Source organism: Sebastes umbrosus, chromosome 15 (assembly GCF_015220745.1).
Source record: "Sebastes umbrosus isolate fSebUmb1 chromosome 15, fSebUmb1.pri, whole genome shotgun sequence".
NCBI lineage: Eukaryota > Metazoa > Chordata > Actinopteri > Perciformes > Sebastidae > Sebastes > Sebastes umbrosus.
Window position 1 is genome coordinate 28,050,128 of NC_051283.1, and position 20,768 is coordinate 28,070,895.

Sequence of the window (20,768 nt, forward strand, 5' to 3'; positions counted from 1 at the left end):
ACCATATTTTTGGCATTGTCGTCACCACAGTAACAGACTACAGTCGGATAATCTGGACATCTCCAGTTTCAACTCTGATATTTCCACCTTACAACACAGAGGCTCGGTTTTCCGAATCAAGAAGGCAACATATCACATATGTCATCATATTTTATAACGTTATCACCCTAAAAAATAATTTAAAAATCCTCAATTTGAGTAAGGTGATTGGTCGGATTAAACAGTTTTTCTTCTTTTATTAAATCAACCTTGAATGCTTCCAAATTGGCAATTGATGATTGGCTGCAAATGATGATTCAAACTAGTCGGTGCACGACTAGAACAAAGAATCAAACCTCTACTTTCTACGCTGCGATGTTGGGTCCTCCCGTTACTTTAGAGATAATGCTGCGTACTAACTTAGTATGCACCATGTCAAAGTCAACAAACAAGAGATTGTTGAGTCATAAAGACAATGAGTCATGTTGTTCTGAGCTGCTCTATAAATAATTGTGTATTTAAAGCACTACGTTTTCGTAAACAGGAAGTGTCCTGGTGTTTACATGCTGGAGGTTTTTACATCAGACGAGATGAAACGTTGATCATCTGGGGAAAGTAGTTTCCTCCAGAGACGCTCGGCTGAGGAATCGTTTCAGAGTCCAGACTCTGGCAGACGGCCGGCGCGACGAGCGTTCGTACCCGGCTAGTTCTCGATCACTGATATGCAGATCACGCAGCCGGCGTCCTCGCGGCGTCTCTACAGGTGACACGCTTCACTTCAGCCTGGAGACAGATGCTGCAGCAGCTGAACTGCACAGTGTGTTTCTGCAGATACAGGAACAAGTGTACAGATGTTCAAGGACAAGAGTTCATCCTCAGTAATGCACTTAAACATCTGATCAGACACCTGATTTGACCGTTATCACGCCATTAAATAGGCGTTATCAGTCGCTATAAGTACCATAGACGTGGGTCAATAGGGGCCTACTACGCCTACTACGTTGTAAAATTAAAGTGAAACTTAAAAGCAACACGTTCTAACACGTTAAACTGAAACGAAACGTCACATTTTGAACACAAACAAAAAGACTTCTTTAGGTTTAGGCAACAAAACTACAACTTCTTTAGGTTTAAGAAATAAAACTACAACTCCTTTAGGTTTAGACAACAAAGCTACAATTTCTTTAGGTTTAGGCAAAAAAAAAAAACAGTCAAGTTTAGGGAGAACCATTGTGTTTTGGGTTAAAATAACTACGAACACAAAGACAACTACACGTTGGTTTCACTCAGGATCTGAATTCCAGTTTCCTGGGTGGAAGTCCAGTGTTTTGTGAACCATTCATTGTGTCGCATCCATCGTCTCCGACCACCAACACTTATTTAGTTTCATACTGTCTATACTACAGCGCCTCACTTCCGATTCTGAGTCATCCTTATTACGATCTCTAGAGGTCGCTGTCGTGTTCTTTTATACCTTCTTTTGGTGATCTACCATGTGAGTATATGATAAAACCTACTAGTTGGTGTAGTAGGCCCCCTATTGACCCACATCTACGGGGCTTTTAGCGACGTCTATTTAATATCCTGACAACAGTATAATCGGCTGGATCAGAAGAGTGGAATAGCTGCTGCTCATTTGTCACAGAGCCCTTTGTAGAAACCTGATGGATCCAGCTGTTTAAATGAGTTCATTCTCAGAGTTTAGGTTCTCTGATTGCAGCTTCAGACCTATAAATGAACATAAATGTACTCATGCAGCCATTAGGAGGACTCCCTGATGTGGTTAGTCGCTCTCTGCTGCAGCGGTGGACAGAACAACAGTTCTGTGTGGCTGTCGACCTGCAGGAGTTTATAACTGATGGTATTTACAGATGAGGAGGCTGCAGACGCTCTCAGGATTAAAACAACTCCTCCCCCGAGAGACAAATATGAAAATAATATTGCTTCGATTTGTGGGGGTGGGGGTGGGGGGAGGGCGGGGGAGCGGAGGGATGGAGGGATGGAGGGATAACCGCCGGTTTGGCCGCGGATCGATTGTCATGAAGTGTTGTGGAGTGGGCGCCAGCTACCTGACACTTCGGAGTTATTGATTGGAAGGTGGCGCGAGGGAACACATTTGATTTCACAAGCTACTTGCTGCTGCAGTGTGTGTGTGCGTGTGTGCGTGTGTGCGTGTCTGTGTCTGTGTGTCTGTATGTGTGTGTGCGCTGCTAAAATCTCATCTTGTCTCGGCATATTGATGGACTGGAGCAACACGGGGGATTTCATCTTCAGGCTCGACTCTCGTGTCTTGAATTTAGAGTCAAACTAAAAGCACTGGGAGCTTAAAGAAGTGTCTGCAGCTTTTGGCCCATTAAACCGTCTACACTTTTAATTTAGTGAGTCCCCAAATGTACCATTATTACATGTAAAATTAGCAATGTAATGTATTTACAAGTTCCTCCATGATGTCGGGTCTCTGGTTGCTGTTTTGGAACAACATTTTTGGTCTCCACAAATCGCTGTCTTTATGGACTTGATCCCGACACACTTGTCAACCCTCCGGGTTTTCCCGGGAGACTCCAATTTTTCATCGCCCTCTCCCGGTTTCCTCCCGAGGTCACATGTCTCCCGAATTTCTCCCGATTTATGACATTTCTTTTTTTCCTTTTCATTATCACAACATGCTTGTGTCTGGCAGTGTACAGGCTACTGAGAGAAATACTCAAAATACACAAAAAATTAATGAATGAAAACTGATGAATATTAGTCCACGCCAGAGATTCACACAAGTTCACGCCAGAGGGGCGAATTATTCTGTTTTATTTCCTGAGAATTAAAAGTAAAAAGTATTTAAGATGAAAATGAAGTTGTATTTCACTGTTTTCATTCTTTAAAAGTCACCAGAATGCAGGGGGCAAAGTCTCTCAAACTAAATTTTTTTCAGTGTGGGATCATCATTGCTGATGAAAATCTATCTGACGTGACTCGGGCAGAAATCAAGTTCACGTACGAGTTACGGTTAAGTTTTATTCATGTTACGTTTAGTCACATTATTCCAATAAAATAGCTGCAAGTTAACCTGAGCTGACATAACGTTAACTTGCTAACTTAAGGTTTTTACACGCTGTGGGTGCTTTTTTTTCATGCAATTAATTCATACATCAATATATTTTTTCTACTTCTTCGTCTTGCTTTCCTCCAAATCGAAGGTTTGATTGAGTTCTGGTAAAATGAGGGAGTTGATGGAGGAGCAGAGGGAAATGTGTGTTCTGGTCCACTCTGACTTTTGAACCCAGACGCCTCGGTTCAGCTGTTAATGAAAGGAAGCAAGACGCCGTCGAGATGCGGTTTCCTCCCAACTTCAGAAGATAACACCAACACACACACAGGAAACAATCATTTCTGCGGCGCTGAAAAAAAACACACAACTGTTGTTTTTAATGGAAACACCGGCGGCGTGCAGACGGAGCAGCGAGGAGAAGCTGCAGGGAGATTGAAATGGACAGGATGAGCCGGTGGAGATGAAAAGAGACGAGGAAGGAAGCGGAGAGGGAGGCGACGATGTGATGCAAGAGGTGGAAAGATGAGAGACGGAGCAGCTCCGGTAGAGATATCTGTGTCAGAGAGTTAAAGGAAGAGGAAGTAAAACAAGCAGGAAAGACACATAAAAACCGACGCCGAGTCTCTGATTTATACTTTAATTTAAGTCTCGGTCACTTCTGGCTTCGACTTTAAGCCTCAGTGGATTCACAGACTTTAAAAGCTGGCAGATTTATCGCGTCATTGTCTTTGTGCTCTTCTCTCTGTCTTTTGATAATCAAAATGTCAACCCCGTCTCCCACAAACTACATTTATTTACCGGTAATTTGCTTTCACAGATATGATTTAGAGGAAACATAATGGCTGCACAGAAGTCAGAGGAAGGACGTCGAGGACGTTGACAGCAGAGATCAGAGTTGACATCCTGCATACGTACAGCGTTTGGTTCAGGATACTAAAACAAGCTAATTAGAAAGAGAGAAGCATCAGCTATTAGTTCACGGCCTGAAACGAGTATTCACAACCCCTTAAGTTGTTTCACATTTGATTGTGTCATTGTGGGGTATTGTGCGATAGTGTGTTAGGGCTATTGTAGGTAAAAAAAGAAGATAATAATTACGGAGCCATGGGAGGGGTGTAATATACAGAGCAAAAACTCAGAATATCCGAGATTAAAGTCTTAAATTTACAAGAAAAAACATGGTTATTCTCTGATTAAAGGGTCAAATTTATGACAAAAAACTTACAAATTTGCCAGATTATTAAGTATTAAATACAAGAAAAAAACATGGATGTTTTCTGAGATTATAAAGTTGGAAATTTAAGAGAAAAAAAACTTGAATGTTCTCTGAAAATAAATTGGAAAATTTATGAGAAAAAACTCGATTTGCGAGATTATAAAGTCGTATTTTACGGGAAAAAACTCAGATATTCTCTGAGATTAGAGTAGCACATTTTTGAGAAAAAAAACACAAATTTGTGAGATTATAAAGTCATAAATTATGAAATAAAAAACATGGATATTATCTGAGATTAAAGTGGCAAATTTATGAGAAGAAAACTCAGAAATTTGTGAGATTATTAATTATCAAATACAAGAATAAAAACTTGGATATTCTCTAAGATAATAAAGTTTGATTTATAATCAGTGGATTTGATTGATCAAACATATTTCTGAAGGTCCGTCTGAATATTTTTCTCCCCTGCACAAATACATCGCAGGGTGTGTAAGCATTCAGAAGAACCCATACATTTTTTTTTTATAAATTTCCGTGCTAATTTTTTGGACGCAAATCCGTGTTTGGTGTGAATCGACTTTAACACGGCGTTAGGAGCAGCGAAATCCAGACGGTGGCTGGTGTCACCACAGTTTTGCAATATTTTTCTGAGTTTTTTTTCTTGTAAAATTATAAATTTACATCTCATAAATTTCTGAGTTTTTTTCGCGTAAATTTACAACTTTTTACGAGTTTTTTCTCTGAATATTACCCCCCTCCCCTGACTCCATAATTATTTTTTTGTTTTTTACCTGTAGTGGCCCTAATACGCCATCATATGATAACCCATATAAAATTAATATCACATGGAAATGTTCGAATCAAATAAATTAAACTACAACACAACAAACTTTTCAGTTTGCTCTTGAGAAACCTCTGACCCCCCTGATCTGAGAGGTGAGAGCCAAACCGACGATGACGTTGCAGTGATGATGGAGAGATCATGTGAGGAAGAGAAGCGAACAGAAAAGAGGGCAAAGAAGAAAAATGGGTCCAAGCAGGAAGATGGAGAGTGTTTCTATGTGAGAGCATCATTAGAGCGAGTAGAGCAGACAGATCTGAGAGAAGAAGAAGAAGGAGAAGAAGATGCTTTAGCGATGACGGCAACGTGAGAAAAATGACTTGTTTTCTCTGTTTCTCCTCTTTTATTCCAACATAAATCTACCACACTGACCCACTAGAAGACTCAGGGTTACATGTAACTCATCAGCAGACATCATTGCCTTTAATAAACATCATGTTGTGTTATAACGTGTCTGAAAACGGGTGTTTGTTGCGTCCCGGAGGCTGACGGGAGAGCAGTCAGTGTTTGTCCTGCGTGCTCTGCAGTGAAGTGAAGTGGAGGAAAGTTTGACCAAGTTGGGTGATTATGCTCGATTAGCATCAGTGGAGATCACATCACAGCGGTACCAGTCTTAGCCTTCCCTCGTCCTGGATCTGTTAACATCAAAACCTCCGACACAATATAGTCCACCCATCTCAGCAGGGTTCACCCTTTATCTGCAGATTAATCACACATTTTTTTATCTGTTCAAAATGTACCTTAAAGGGAGATTTGTCAAGTATTTAATACTCTTATCAACATGGGAGTGGACAAATATGCTGCTTTATGCAAATGTATGTATAAATTTATTATTGGAAATCAATTAACAACACAAAACAATGACACATATTGTCCAGAAACCCTCACAGGTACTGCATTCAGCATAAAACAATATGCTCTAATCATAACATGGCAAACTGCAGCCTAACAGACAACAACAGCTGTCAGTGTGTCAGTGTGCTGACTTGACTATGACTTGCCCCAAACTGCATGTGATTATCATAAAGTGGGCATGTCTGTAAAGGGGAGACTCATGGGTACCCATAGAACCCATTTACATTCACATATCTGGAGGTCAGAGGTCAAGGGACCCCTTTGAAAATGGCCATAAGAGTTGTTCCTCGCCAAAATTTAGCGTAACTTTGGAGCATTATTTAATCTTCTTCATGACAAGCTAGTATGACATAGTTAGTACCGATGGATTCATTAGGTTTTTTTGTTTCATATGATACCAGTATATTCACTCATAGCTTTGAAACTGAGCCCGCTAAAACCTAAAAATCACAAATTGCATCATTGGGTAAAAGTTCCATAATAACCTCTCAGCATATTGTAATTCAAGTGTTCTGAGAGAAAACTAGACTTCTGCTCCTCCTCATGGCTCTGTTTTCAGGCTTTAAATAATCTAGCTCGTGACGAGAGACTTTGACCAATCACAGGTCATTTCATTGAGAGAGCGTTCCTATTGGCTGTGCTCCGGTCATGTGACCAAAACTTGGCGTTCCTTCACCAGATTTCATAATGGCGGCAGCGTCACAAACTTTCTCATTTTACAGCTAAACTGTGCACTACAAGATGATTCTGAGAACATCTGAGGAGAGAAATAGGCATTAGAGTTACACAATATTGATTCATATTTGATCAGCGCTGTCTAGTTTGACAGTTTGGTTGGAGTTTGCAAGTGATTGACAGCCGGCTCTCATAGACGGCAGCTGGACAGCAGACCTCAGATCAGCTCTTACTGCTTGTTTTCCTCCGGTCTGTGAAACCTTGCAGATGCCGTTAGGAGCACCGGAGGACACAGAGGAATATGATTTTTTTCAGGTTACCTGTTTCATGTACTACTGTCACGATATAGCGACCGTTTTATAAAAATAACTTTTTTTAATCATGTTTGCTCCAATCTCGCCTACTGGAGCTTTAAAACAAAGTTGTGTTAACGTGTTATCATCACGTTAGCTTTGACAGCCCTATGGTTCACAATATTACAAAGGTCAATGGGATTTTGAAAGAGTTTTTTTTTACTTCTGGAACAGAACTAAAGTTCCAGTTTCACATCGACTCTCAATCGGTCTCCATCATTGTTGCAGGTTTCTTCACTTTAGGGACAAACATCTTTGTTAGAATCAGATGCTTCAGTGTGTGAGCAGCTGTCTCTACCTCTGAATTAACCTAAACAGTACAGACACACTCGGGGGAAACAGCTGCTGCCACGACAACCGAATCAATCTGGTGTTCATCTCCTCTGAATCCTGTCTGTTTGTCCCTCTTCTTTCTTTTTCTCCTCTACCTGCCTCCCTCTCTCTTTCTCTCTCTCTCTCTCTCTCTCCGTTCCTTCTCTTCAGCTGAAGTTAGCTGAAGTTACGTGAGCTGTAAAACTCTCTCCATCCTTCCTTCACCCTCCATCTCTCCATCTCCCTGGAGGAAATGTCTCACTTCTCTGCAGAAGTTTGAGAAGCTAAACTCACTTCAGCTCAGAGATTTTTAGTTGAGTGAAGCTCCGAATTATATCTTAGTCTTTAGAAACTCTTCTGTATTTGTACTGAGGTGCTTTTCTGCAGACCGAACTTTGGTTTGATTGGTTACCGAAAACTCCCTAATATGACGGGTCCGGTTTCAAATGTGTTAAAAGTAGGGCTGTCAAAGTTACCGTGTTAACGTTGGCAGCCCTAATTAGTATCTAATAATTATAATTAACGCAACTTGTGATTTTTAGGTTGTAGCGGGCTCAGTTTTAAAGCTAGTTTGAAGATATTGGTATCATATGAAACTAGAAAGCCTAAAGAATCCATTGGTACCAACCACGTCATACTAGCTCGTCGCAAAGGAGGTTAAAAAATAAAATCTACACAAATCGCTGTAGTTACGGACTTGATCCTTCTTCACTAATAACAATGACCATATTTTTGGCATTGTCGTCACCATAGTAACAGACTACAGTCGGAGAATCTGGACATCTCCAGTTTCAACTCTGATATTTCCATTTTACAACACAGAGGCTCGGTTTTCAGAATCAAGAAGGCAACATATCACATATGTCATCATATTTTATATATAGTTTACGATGTTATCACTCTAAAAAATAATGAAAAATCCTCAATTTGAGTATGTCATACTAGCTTGTCAAGAAGGAGGCTAAAGAACGCTCCAAACTGGCATGGCCATTTTCAAAGGGGTCCCTTGACCTCTGACCTCCAGATATGTGAATGAAAATGTGTTCTATGGGTACCCACGAGTCTCCCCTTTACAGACATGCCCACTTTATGATTATCACATGCAGTTTGGGGTGGATGGCTCCAACAAACACAGGACTTTTTAACCAGGAGACCCGTATTCGAGTCCGTTGTTTTGTTAGTGACGTTTGTGACGTCTTTTCCGTAGTTTTTTTCTGTACGTATTTCACTTAGTTTACTTACTTATTTTAAGCCCAACCGTTTTCCCTTACCCTAACAAATTGGTTTTCTTGCTTAAACCTAAGTTAGCGGCGTACAAATGACACATGAAAACGCTAAAATGCGTCCTCATGACACGTTGAATGTCCGTGTAATGTCGTGGTATTTATACGCCTTCCTGTGAGACCGGGTTGCTGTAGCTGCTCATCTCTGCTGCAGGCTACATTAGCTGCTACTAGCATATCACACCTGACTCTCGGACAGTTGCATTCTGGGTAATGTAGGCACCAGGTTTTGACAAGGAAAAGGAATGTGTGGAATAAAAGAGACAATATCTCTGGTTCTGCTGCATCGATTTAGATCCTTTTTTTTAACAACAATCATATTTCACGCCCCCAGAGGTCCTCGTCAGTTGAACACAAACATATAATTAGATTTAAATGACTGATGCTGTTGTTTTCTCTCGGAAACGTCTCCTGAGTAAACTTTCCACCGCTGTGTTCAGCCAATATGTGACATAACACCCATTCAGATTACTAGAGTTATTTCTCTCTCCGGCTCATTATAACAGCTATTATTCCTCCATCATCTTCACACAACCCCAACCTCTTGCCTCCAAGACTTTAATAACTTCGCCAAATCTCACCTGTGGGTGTTGAGCACCTGCTGCCGCCTCATTGGCCCTCCGGGGTTGGGTTTATGTGCAGGAATATCGCTGCTGTCAGGTTTAAACTGGTGTAACGGCTGGCTCGGAGCCTCCAGAGCCGAGTTCACCGGGAGCAACAGGAAATGAGGCGCTTCACTCCTCCGCAGCGATATGAGTCTTCATCGCTGAGCTGGGATGAGATCAGTGTGTTGTTCCTCGGCAGGGCTGAAGTCTGTTGGAGGTAAATGACTGTTATGTTCCTGCAGCGCTGACTTTGTGACATGATTGTTAGTTTACACTGAGCGTGGTGTAATACCGGTCTATGGACGGATTGTTTTAAAGTCTTTTTGTGCCAGTCAGCGTGAAGTCTCAAGAACAAGGGTCGAGTCATGTAATTTAAGTCTCAAGTCATTCGATGCAAGTCAAGTCTTAAGTCATTTGATAAGTCTTTCAAGGCACTGAGTTGTTTTTAAGTATTTTGGTGCAAGTCCGATTCAAGTCCCAAGTCCTATGAGACATGTCCCGGTCAAGTGTCGAGTCATTTGATTCATTAAAAAAATTAGTTTTAAGTATTTCAGTGCAAGTCTCAAGTCTTTTGGGGCAAGTCCGAGACAAATCATACGCTATTTGAGATAACCCCAAATCAAGTGTCAATTTATTTAAGTCTCAAGTTGAGTCTGAAGTCTTGAATCAAGACTCAAGTCATTTTACTGAAGCTACAGGTCAAATCATTAAATGCAAGTTAAGTCTCAAGTCAAGTCTTAAGTCATTTGATAAGTCTTTCAAGGCACTGAGTTGTTTTTAAGTTTTTTGGTGCAGGTCCGAGTAAAATTACACGCTATTAGAGATGTCTCAAGTCATTCGAATCAAGTCTTAAATGATAGGAGTCTCACGTCAATCGACACAAGATCAAGTCAAGTCTTAAGTCGATTGAAGTCTTTCGAAACAAGTCTCAAATTTTTTAGATCTAAAAAAAGTCTTTCAGAGCAAATCTCAAGTCATGTTTTAGGACTTTTAGGGCAAAACGAGTCACTCAAGATGGTCACGTCTCAAGTTTTATAAACCTGAAGTACTTCATCAATAGATTTAATGACATCTTTGACAACAATGATTGTCTCAAGTCTTTCAGACGAAGTTTCCAGAACTCTTCATAGCCGAAGAGACGAAGTCAGTCTATTAACCGGAGAGCTGCGATCACACCAAAACAAAGTGTTGCATCATGGGAGTGCAGAGAACCTGTAAATGTTCTCTCCTTTGACTGAAAGTATCTGCAGCCATTTATACATCCTAATTACATTTCACAGCCTCTGAAAGCTGTTAACGCCTCCACTGTAGAGCCTCAACGTCGAGAACATGGAAATACAATCCAGCAACAACAGCTTCTGATAACTTGACGGTATTTTATAACCGGCGGAGTCTATTTCCATCCCCTCCTCCAAGTCGCTCCCCGCTAGATGAACGAGGCGTTTAGGTGCCCGAGAGGTTTCGGGATTTATAGCGGCTCGCCGTCGCTGCGACCTCCTCCCGTTCTCCTCTCCCTCTCCTCACTCACAGCTCAGCCCACGCTGGTGGAAATGTAGCTCCAGAGACGGGAGGAGAGACGGTGATGGTGATGGAGAGAGAGAATGAGTGATAAGGGAGATAAATATTGAGTGACTGAGGGGGCGGAGGAGTTAGCAAATAAGTGAGGTGGAGAGAGGTAAATATAGAGCGAGTGAGGAGAGGAAAGCATAATGATTTCATAATAAATCCAAACTTGTAGAGTTCATTAAATGTGATGGAAATGTTCTACAGCTCCTCTTCTGTTGCATGATTCATTGATCTTTTATTGGATTATGTGATCTGCATTTACACCGCAGAGAAAGTTGAGAGGAGACAGCTGTCGTCTGTGAATGTAGAAAAACACTAAATGTACAAAGGTACGGGGTGATCAGGTCTGACTCGCAGTCGGCGTTCCCGTTCATCCCAAAGGTGTTGGATAGTGGTACCAGCCAAGCTTTAACCGTCTGAGACCCACAATAGAGCCATATTAGTCTTTTTCAGGGGGCTACAGGGGGTCTTTAGGGGGAGATAGCATGTCAACAGTAGATGTTACATAAGTTGTTGCAGCAATTTTTGGGTTGATACCATTTGTTACACAGATTTGGTGCTAAATTTAACCATGTTTTACCACTGGAGAATTGATAAAAATGATCAATAATCCCTCCAAAATACCACATTAAGACACCAAGACCTTGAGGAACACCTTAGAAAAAGTCATGCTGTGATTTGGGATCAAAATCTTTGGACATTTTGGAGGATTTCTGCAAGAATTGCATTTTTCGGCGATTGGATGGCGAGAACTTCTGTTGTGTAAACTATTCAGAAACCCCCTTATTGTCAATCTAGCTAGGAAAGCCATCCATCCTCTGAATGCTCTAGGTCTCTAGTTTGTGGCTGTAAAGTTGCATGAGGCTGTGATTATCCTAGAGGTCACCACAGGTCACTTTATACAGTGAGGTCAATGAAATGTCTCCTATGGGGACTAACATCATCACACATGAATACAGTTGGGCTCATTGGATCCACAAAAGTCTCAGCTTTACAGTGATACCCAATTTAATTCAAGACTGTTTAGGGACCCCAGTATGCAGAAATATTCAAATACACCATTTTAGAATATGAGACAATAACACATTTATACTGCATGTGATTATCATAAAGCTTAAAGGGAATCCTCAGCTAACAGCTAGAAGATGCTATTAGAGAAAAGAGCTGAATGTGTGAATAAGACAAAAATATAACAACTGAAAATAAGAAAACAGTCAATAAAGTATGAGCAGGTGACGACTAACAGTGAAATCATTTAGTCATTTTTGTATACCATTAGAACAAGTTTGAATAAATGTTTCTTCACTCACTTAATCACTCAGGTGGAAAATGTTGTTGCCGATACAGAATAAACAGAGCTGGAAACACGTAGTGCCAAATAAGCACAGACGTGGGCTGAGCCTGATCACACTGATGGATGTTCGGTCTCAGAGCAGCAGCCTGAAAAACAAAGTACCTTTTTCATTTCTGGGAAAATATGCGTCCACCTCCAGAAACATCACGGCAACTCTGACTTCCTGTTGATGGTTTATGACTGTAAGTTGGTTCATTGGAGCGTCGCCAAATGGTTATGGCATTTATGTAATGTCACTGTTAAGATATAGCACCAACTTCAGTTGATGGGAACGCGGCTAAATCACATTTATTTTTTTGCGACATTTCAAAAGTTTGGACTTGTTTTACCCGACGGACTCGGTACCTGTGTGTTAAAACGCTGCCTTTAAAAACTTAATAAAATGCTGTGGTGGTCTTTTTTTATGAACAGTTTCTAAAAGACGAGGCCTTGACGCTACTAAAACACTCCATGTGTATTTTGTCCAAACAATGTTTGTTTGGCAATGATTTCAATATTTTAGTTTCAAAATCAACGCACGAGAAATTGTATTTTTACTTTATAATATTTATTTAATCTACATACTTGACTTTGGATTCTTTTTTGTTATCTTATTTACATTGTTATTGATCTTATTTGTTATTATCTACTTGATCATATTTCATTATTATAATAAGACAACTCCATTTGGAGTCAAAATTATACAATTTAATTGTTTTTTTATTGATTGTATACTGTGCACAACGGTAGAATGTGATGATGCACGGGGTAAATGTCATGGCCAAAGGCTCCACTGTGTGCACAGAGCCTCCTGTAGTGGATATCAGGAGTATTTTAGAGCCAGATTCTCTTTCAAGAGGTAGAAAACCCATTTGGCACACTTTGGGTATCCAAGTGGCCAAATGGAGAGTCCTCCTGGTCCTATCTTCACTAAAACCTTTGCAGAATCTATGTGCTTTGTGTTATTTATATCTGCTTTGGCACAGTTGTAGTCGAGGAGTTGCTGAATGAATTCAGTGGCATCTCTGTGCATGGCATCATTGCTGTAATGGTGTTATCCACTGTCTAATCTAGAACACATTTTAGGCGAGGATACAAATGTAAATGTTTCCTTTGGTTCATCCCAGTTTACTCAGACATAGTAACAGTCACAATGTTACTGACACTGGGGATGAATTCTCTGAGGTCTTACCTATCCATAGAGACCATGAATATAGACCTGGTAGTTGTGGAGCTATTCTTGATTTGTTGTCAAGGTGAACCACACTGTTCAGCACCCCAGGGCTTAAGAGGTTAAAATTCACTTGACAATTGAATGGGAACATGGCTTATGACATGTTTCTGCTGTTGTGCTGGTGGAATTAGTGATAAGAAAATACACATTATACTGAATTTACCAAGACAAGAAGAAAACATGGAAGAAGTTTTGAGTATGCATCGGGGAAATTAGGGATAAAGGTTTGCTTCTCTCTGCCACGTTTTGAGGATTTGCAGTATTTTTTAAAGTGATTACCCGGAGAGGTTTTATTATTCTATGAGTGATCAGCAGGTGAGAGCTGCAACAGGCAGAATCAGTCTCCTGCTCCTTGGCTCTGACACCGCCGTTACACTGCAGTCACTCCGTGCCGTGTTGTGCAGTAAAAACCTGATTTGTTGCCCCTTTTAAAATTGATTTGAAGGTCAGATGGAAGCGGCGGCGGAGACAGTAAACAGCGGGGACACAAACCGAGCGCCGGAGACACTGCGAGGAAAGTAAATGGCTTCATTTACTGGAGCTGCAGTCAGATATACTTCACTTTCACTTCACTTTCCTGCTGCTGAAACTCAGTGTGGGTTTCATGCTCGCCTCTTGTCACTGTCTGTCTTCTGATTGGACAAGTGTCACCTTCCTTTATCCCCTAATTGGACTACCAGAAAAAGGTGCATTTCTCTCCTCGGTCGACCTCTGAGAAGTCTTCGGAGTAAATGACGAGCCGGAGATGAACCATGTGACATATTCTAATTAACGTTGTCTCAACTCGTTATCTGGGTTCACATCGTCGATTAATTGCCCAGGCAACGGTAACCATGGCAACCGACGTGAGATGAGCCGATGGTTCTTAAAATCAATGTTCTTTTTGTTTGTTTAAATTCCTCTCTCCCTTTCTCTGTCTGTCTGCAGAGCCGGGTTTGAACAGGATATCGAGGGCGACCACTCGTTTCACCCAGACAGCTGCCACGGTGAGATAAACTCTGCATTTTACAGCCACAATACTGATGATAACAGTTATAATATGAGGTGTAAACAGTGTAAAAGTTGGTGGATTGTAAAACTGCAGCAATGCTACATGATATATACAGGCACAATAAAGGAGATGAATGAGATGGAGGGTTGGGGGGGGATTTTAAGGAGGTAAATGTGTTTTTTGTTCTGCAGAATGTGACTGAGGTTGTGTTGTTTTTGTGTGTGCAGCTGATGTGTTGGCCACCACACGGAACCAGGAGTCTGCAGCCGACTCCGCTTACGGTAAGAAACGCTCCTTTTCGCTGTTTTTATTCAAGTTCAACAGCAGAGAGTCAGGAGAAAGAGAAAGAGAGAGATCTGCGTTCAAAGGGATGTTTAACCTCGGGGTCTGAAAAGTGAAGTCAATGCTGAAGTGTCTTAAACCTGCATTCTTTCTAACAGCCGGCAGGGGGCGACTCCTCTGGTCGCTAAAAGAAGTCTGATTGTATAGAAGTCTCTGAGAAAATGAGCCTACCTTTCACTTGATTTATTACCTCAGTAAACATTGTAAACATGAGTTTATGGTCTCAATCGCTAGTTTCAAGTCTTCTTCAATACAGAATGATGTTCATTTAGTAAATTATGGTCCCATTTAGAGTAAGATAGACCATAAAGCAGGGGATGCTTTAGGGCGGGGCTACCTTGTGATTGACAGGTCGCTACCACGGCGTTGTGCAGTCTGGAAGTTGTCCGTGTTTTCAGCTTACAACTTTAACCCTTAAGTTAATTATAACATTTTAGGTTGCCTAAAAATGTCTTATTCAGCGTTCGGTTGTACTTAGCTCCACCTTCTCGTGTCATTTCTGGTTGCAAATAACCAAGATGGTGACGACCAAAAACCAAGATGGTGACCGCCAAAAACCAAAGATGGCAACGGCCAAAATACCAAACTCAAGGCTTCAAAACCATAGACCACAAACCAATGGGTGACATCATGGTGACTACGTCCACTTCTCATATACAGTCTATATTTAACCCAATGAGACCATGGTGGAGGTGACTGATTCATTAGGAGTCTTTGTGTTTTTGTCCAGTATTCTTTCTCTTTGAACTCTGTTTTTGGTCTCCACCAAGTCCTGAGGGAAATATCCGTTTTCACGATGTTAACCAGCTCATCTCTGACTGTGAACCAAAACCGTAAAGTTACAGACCGGACAGATAAACAATGAGCTGAAACTCACTATGAAGCTCCGTAAAGTCGGGGGAAGCTGCAGATTCGGCTGTTTTTTGGAGAGCGAGGAACTTCCTCGTCCCTGCCCGACCCCTCCGCTAACAAGCTCGAACTCAACCGGAAGAAATGCGGTTACTACCGCTCGATTGACTGGTGTTGATGTACAGTGGACCCGTCGCTCGGTTTGACATCATTACCCTCCACTAGATTACAATCCAGCAGATCAAAGCGCCGTCTCGCTAAGCGGCCTGCTCCGTATTCATGGCTGCTACCTGACTGTCAGGAGTCCTGCTTGTAAACCAGCAGAGGAATTGTCATTCACAGAGCAACAGCAGACCCATGCAGTGAATCCCATTACAGCTCTTTAAGCTGTGTTACTGTGATTAAAGTAGGACGGGGCAGAAAACACAGATTTCTGATATGTGGTGACATGAGCAGTTAGTCAGAAACACTTGAAGTGAACTCGAGTGGCTGCAACACGTCGGCAGTTACAATAGATAAAGAGTTGGTAGGTACACAGAGCAGGGTCACCACACTCTGCAAAGGACTTTAAGAGGATTAAAAAAAAGAACTGAATGAGATAAATTAGTTGTTCTTTTTCACCAAAAACCACTAATCCGTGTCTGAATGACATCTTTTATCAGGCGTCTCTGAGCCTCTTCAAAGTCAATCACCGGCTCGGTTTGACATTGTCATGTTTGGTTTGTTCTGCGTCATTACTGTCTGTGTTTGTAGAGAGCTGCAGCTTCTAAACTAAACACACCAAAGTCCATGGGAATTTTTGTTTTAAAGAGCAGCCGAGTCCTCGGAGCTCAGAGAGCGGCTCGCTTTGTATTCTGCCACGCAACTTAATTGCATTCACCTGGCATCTAAATGAGGTCCTATTAGACGACTAGAATGAAATTACCTGATAAAAAAGGACGAGAGAGGAGCTCTGAGAGCTGCTGTCCTCCAGAAGAGAGCCCACTCAAGTCTAGTTACCTTAAAACTACAACTAATATCCTTTTAATACATTTAGCTACAAATCATGTTAGATAATCAGGCTGGGAAGAAAAACACCTATCTCCTGATTCAATACTATCACGATACTCAGGTGCCGATTCAATATTATTGCGATTTTTAAGTATTGCGATTAAATTTTGCGTTTATTGTGATTTTTGCAGCCGATAAAACTATTGTCAGGCTATTTAATTGTTGTTATCGGTCGCTATAAACCCCATAGATGTGGGTCAGTAGGGGCCTACTACACCTACTAGTAGATTTTATCATCTATTCACATGGTAGATCACTGAAAGAAGGTATAAAAGAACACAACAGCGACCTCTAAAGACCATAGTTATTATGACTGGAGCAGAACACAAGACACAAGGTTTTCACCCAGGCAACCAAATTGAACCCAAAACATTGTTTTCCGTAAACCTAAAGAAGTTATAGTTTTGTTGTCTAAACCTAAAGAAGTTATAGTTTTGTTGTCTAAACCTAAAGAAGTTGTAGTTTTGTTGTCTAAACCTAAAGAAGTTGTAGTTTTGTAGCCTAAACCTAAAGAAGTTGCAGTTTTGTTCCCTAAACCTAAAGAAGTTGTAGTTTTGTTGCCTAAACCTAAAGAAGTTGTACTTTTATTGTCTAAACCTGAAGAAGTTGTAGTTTTTTGCCTAAACCTAAAAAAAGTTGTAGTTTCGTTGCCTATACCTAAAGAAGCCTTTTTGTTCGTGTTCAAAACGTGACGTTTCATTCAGTTTTACATGTTAGAACGTGTTGTTTTAGTTTCACTTTCACTTTTACAACATAGTAGGTGTAATAGGCCCCTATTGACCCACGTCTATGGTGCTTTTAGTGACTGATAACGCCTTTTTAATGGCCTGATAACAGTCAAATCTGTTGGATTTTAACTTTTTTAACACTAGGCCATGGGAAAAAGTTGAATCATACACTTCTGGGGACTATTATTTTGGAAAATCTCTAAATTAAAAATGTAAAAGTTTTCAGCATGTATGTAGTCAGAGATGGGCTGAAGTCAGATATATCAGTAATTGTCAGGAAGTATTTATTACATTTTTTATCCAGCAATTGTCATTGTCAATGACATGAATTGCTATGTTTGAATCCCAATTCTTATCATTTTTGGCGCTGGCCAAAACCTCTTTGGGAAGTCACCAAATATTTCTCTATGCAGGTAAAAACCTGCAGTAGAGTTTTTCCCGCCAGTAGTTTGAAATTCCAGCAGCCTTTGAGGAAACATTCATGTACAGAAACAGTTGCAAAGAGCCAGTGAAATATCACTGATTGCACCTTTAATGTTGTTTAGAACGCATTTGTCTCACTTTAATATTCAGAATTTGCACATCGACACACCTACAGGACAGAAATATGAACTCACATAAACTGAGCTCAGGTGTATATTTATATGTAGCTGCTGTAGCTTCACCTCCACCTCTAATGTGCCTCTTTAATCACTGAAACAGCAGCAGGATGCGAGCGTAAAGAGAGAGCCTGCAGTCACTTACAGGTTATAAAACCATGATTTAGTTTAATGTGAGTTTGCAGGCGGAGCACACCTCGCTGTGCGGCGATTAGCCCTGACTGACTGACGTGATTACAGGCACAGCGGATGTAAAGCAGCGGGAGACTCCGACGACGACGCCGGCGGATTAATTTACATACTTCCACGGATTCATCGCTTGACTCGCACTAATTGTATCGTGATTAACCATGTCATTGAAGTTTTACATTTTTATTGACGCCTGCGGGGATTACCCACGGAGTTAATAGCACCATAACACAATAAGAGCAGCCTCAGCACACATTTATTGTTCACACTTTTATTGTGAAACTTAAATATGGAGTGAATGGTGGTGGTGATGCAGCAGGCACTTCCTCCGTGATGGCGTCTGAGGGCTTTTACTTCATGGAGTCAGGCAGCCGGGCGTGAAGGACTCCCAACACAATGAGTGACGGATGTTTTTATCCAGCGTGCGCCTGTATCCATCCGCCGCGTTACGCCAGAGTGGCTGCCGTTACCGTAATGACATCGTTTGGCGGGGAACTGTTCCCGTAATGACGTTTTCGCTGCAAATTGGTTATTTAATGCAGTGCGAGGGAGGCCCCTGCGGGCTCCGTTTTGGCTCTGAATGGACATAAATTGGCCATTATGCTGCAGTGTGCCATTACAGGGTAGTTTTATATTCGATGAGAGTTGACATTGTGCAGAATGAGTTCTGCAAATGCAAATTATGATGGTTCCTGGATGACATGAACGCCGTCTGTCTGTGACCTTTACATTACTTATTGTAATGTTGGCCGTCCGGGGAAATGGAGTTTATTCTGCTGCTGAGCTCACAAGCGTCGGGGCGTATTAATGAACAATTAAAATGGGTTTCATGTTTCCTTACTGCCGGATCCTTTTAGTAGAAGTCTGATGGAAGAGTTCCAGTGAGATTATTCAAACGCTACATGTTCATTAATGTGCTGCTTTGACAGCCTCAGTCAGGGAGGTGCTCCCATTCAGACACCAGAGCATCACTGGTGCTGCTGGTCTGGCTCACAGTCAGCCAGTCGCTCCACTTCACCCACTTACTGCACATCTCTACAGTATTGTGTATATTCTGGGGGGCACCATCAGTCCGTCCCGTTCTAGAAAGAATAAAGAAAAGCATCAACATCACAGACATTTTTGTCATCTGATATACGGCGAAAAAAATTTGTTTTGCAGTCCGTCTGTGCACCTGCAGAGCTGAGCACCAGAACCGATCCGTTACCTGTAATTATCTCTAAATCAATTGTGGACCCGACACAGTGACACGTGCAGGACGCCTCCGTGTTTCTAAGCAGCAGCTGCACCAGAACAGCTGCCTGTTCACTGTCAGTCACATCCTCTGTGTTGCTCCTCAACTATTTTATATGAAAATACATTTCACAATATAGATAAATAGAAACTAGTTATCTTAATTTCAAGGATCCGAGATGGGGAGACTCGTGGGTACCCATAAAACCAATTTTCATTCACATATCTTGAGATCAGATGACAAGGGACCCCTTTGAAAATGGACATAACAGTTTTTCCTCGCCAATATTTAGCGTAACTTTGGAGCGTTATTTGGCGTTCTTGCCGACAAGCTAGTATGACATGGCTGGTACCGATGGATTCTTTAGGTTTTTTAGTTTCATATGATGCCTGTATCAGACTTTTCTTCTGCCTTACTTTTGGACATTTTACAGACTTTTTTTAATACTTTTTCAGACTTTTTTTTTTGACTTTTTTGGGACAATTTGGGACTTTTTTTTTTAATATTTTGACAAAAACCCTTACACATTCACATATCTTGAGGTCAGAGGTCAAGGGACCCCTTTGAAAATGGACATGACAGTTTTTCCATGCCAAACTTTTGCGTAAGTTTGGAGCGTTATTTAACCTCCTTCCCGAAAAGCTAGTATGACATGGTTGGTACCAATGGATTCATCAGGTTTTTTATTTTTATATGATACCATTATCTCCACTCTAAAACTGAGCCGCTACATCCTAAAAATCACAAGTTCCGTTAATGCGTTAAAGAAATTACTGGCGTTAAAACGAATTTGCGTTAAGGCGTTATTATCATGTTAACTTTGACATCACTAATACTAATGTGTACGTATAGTTGCCTACACTGAATGAAGGAACATTTATGTCATGGTGTTTCTGACATTTTATGCTTTTTCTGTGACTGTGATTGTGAAATGGACTTCTTCGTCACCTAAAAAACAAATAAATTTGGTGCCTTTTATAAATACAGTGTCTGTAAAATGTCGGCTCTTCTGGGATTAAGATAAACAGTCTTGTTTTAAAGGTTACGAGAAGGTTTATTGAGCCTGTAAGAGATGGAAAACTGTCTGAACTCACGGGGGAGAATGTAATCCTTCAACCTGTTTAACAGCATGAATATCACACAGATTCACATCAAAGATTCACTCTGATCTTCCCCAGCAGTTTCACTGTAAGTCCGTCTGGCAGACGTGATCATGAGTGTAGCCCGTCTCAGAGATGGAGCGATGTAGCTGTTAGCCTCCGTCGGACGCTGAGCTGCTCCTCCGGGGGTTTCTGACGACGCCGTGACTCACATCACATTCAACACAACAGCTTCTTCTGTTTTTTAACGACATGAAAGCGAGACTCTGACATTTACACCATACTTAACAGCTCGAATGCCATCTAATTGAAGCGTTAAGCATCTTATCTCTCAACAGCAACAGTTGGCGTGACATTTCAATTAAATGTATGCACCGTTTCCAATCGGATG

The 20,768-nt window shown here is 41.2% G+C and overlaps 2 protein-coding genes across 3 annotated transcripts in view; both read left to right on the forward strand.

Annotated features, from left to right (window-relative positions):
• LOC119503753 (zinc finger and SCAN domain-containing protein 2-like) overlaps positions 1-20,768 on the forward strand; it is a 681,462-nt gene that overhangs the window by 553,571 nt on the left and 107,123 nt on the right.
• Positions 1-20,768, forward strand: part of LOC119503733 (semaphorin-6D-like) — a 145,356-nt gene that overhangs the window by 105,808 nt on the left and 18,780 nt on the right. For both annotated transcript variants that reach the window (XM_037795668.1, XM_037795669.1), the window contains exons 19-20: positions 14,223-14,281; positions 14,514-14,567. In XM_037795668.1, the coding sequence (XP_037651596.1) occupies positions 14,223-14,281; positions 14,514-14,567 (113 nt within the window). The remainder of the gene's footprint in view (positions 1-14,222; positions 14,282-14,513; positions 14,568-20,768) is intronic.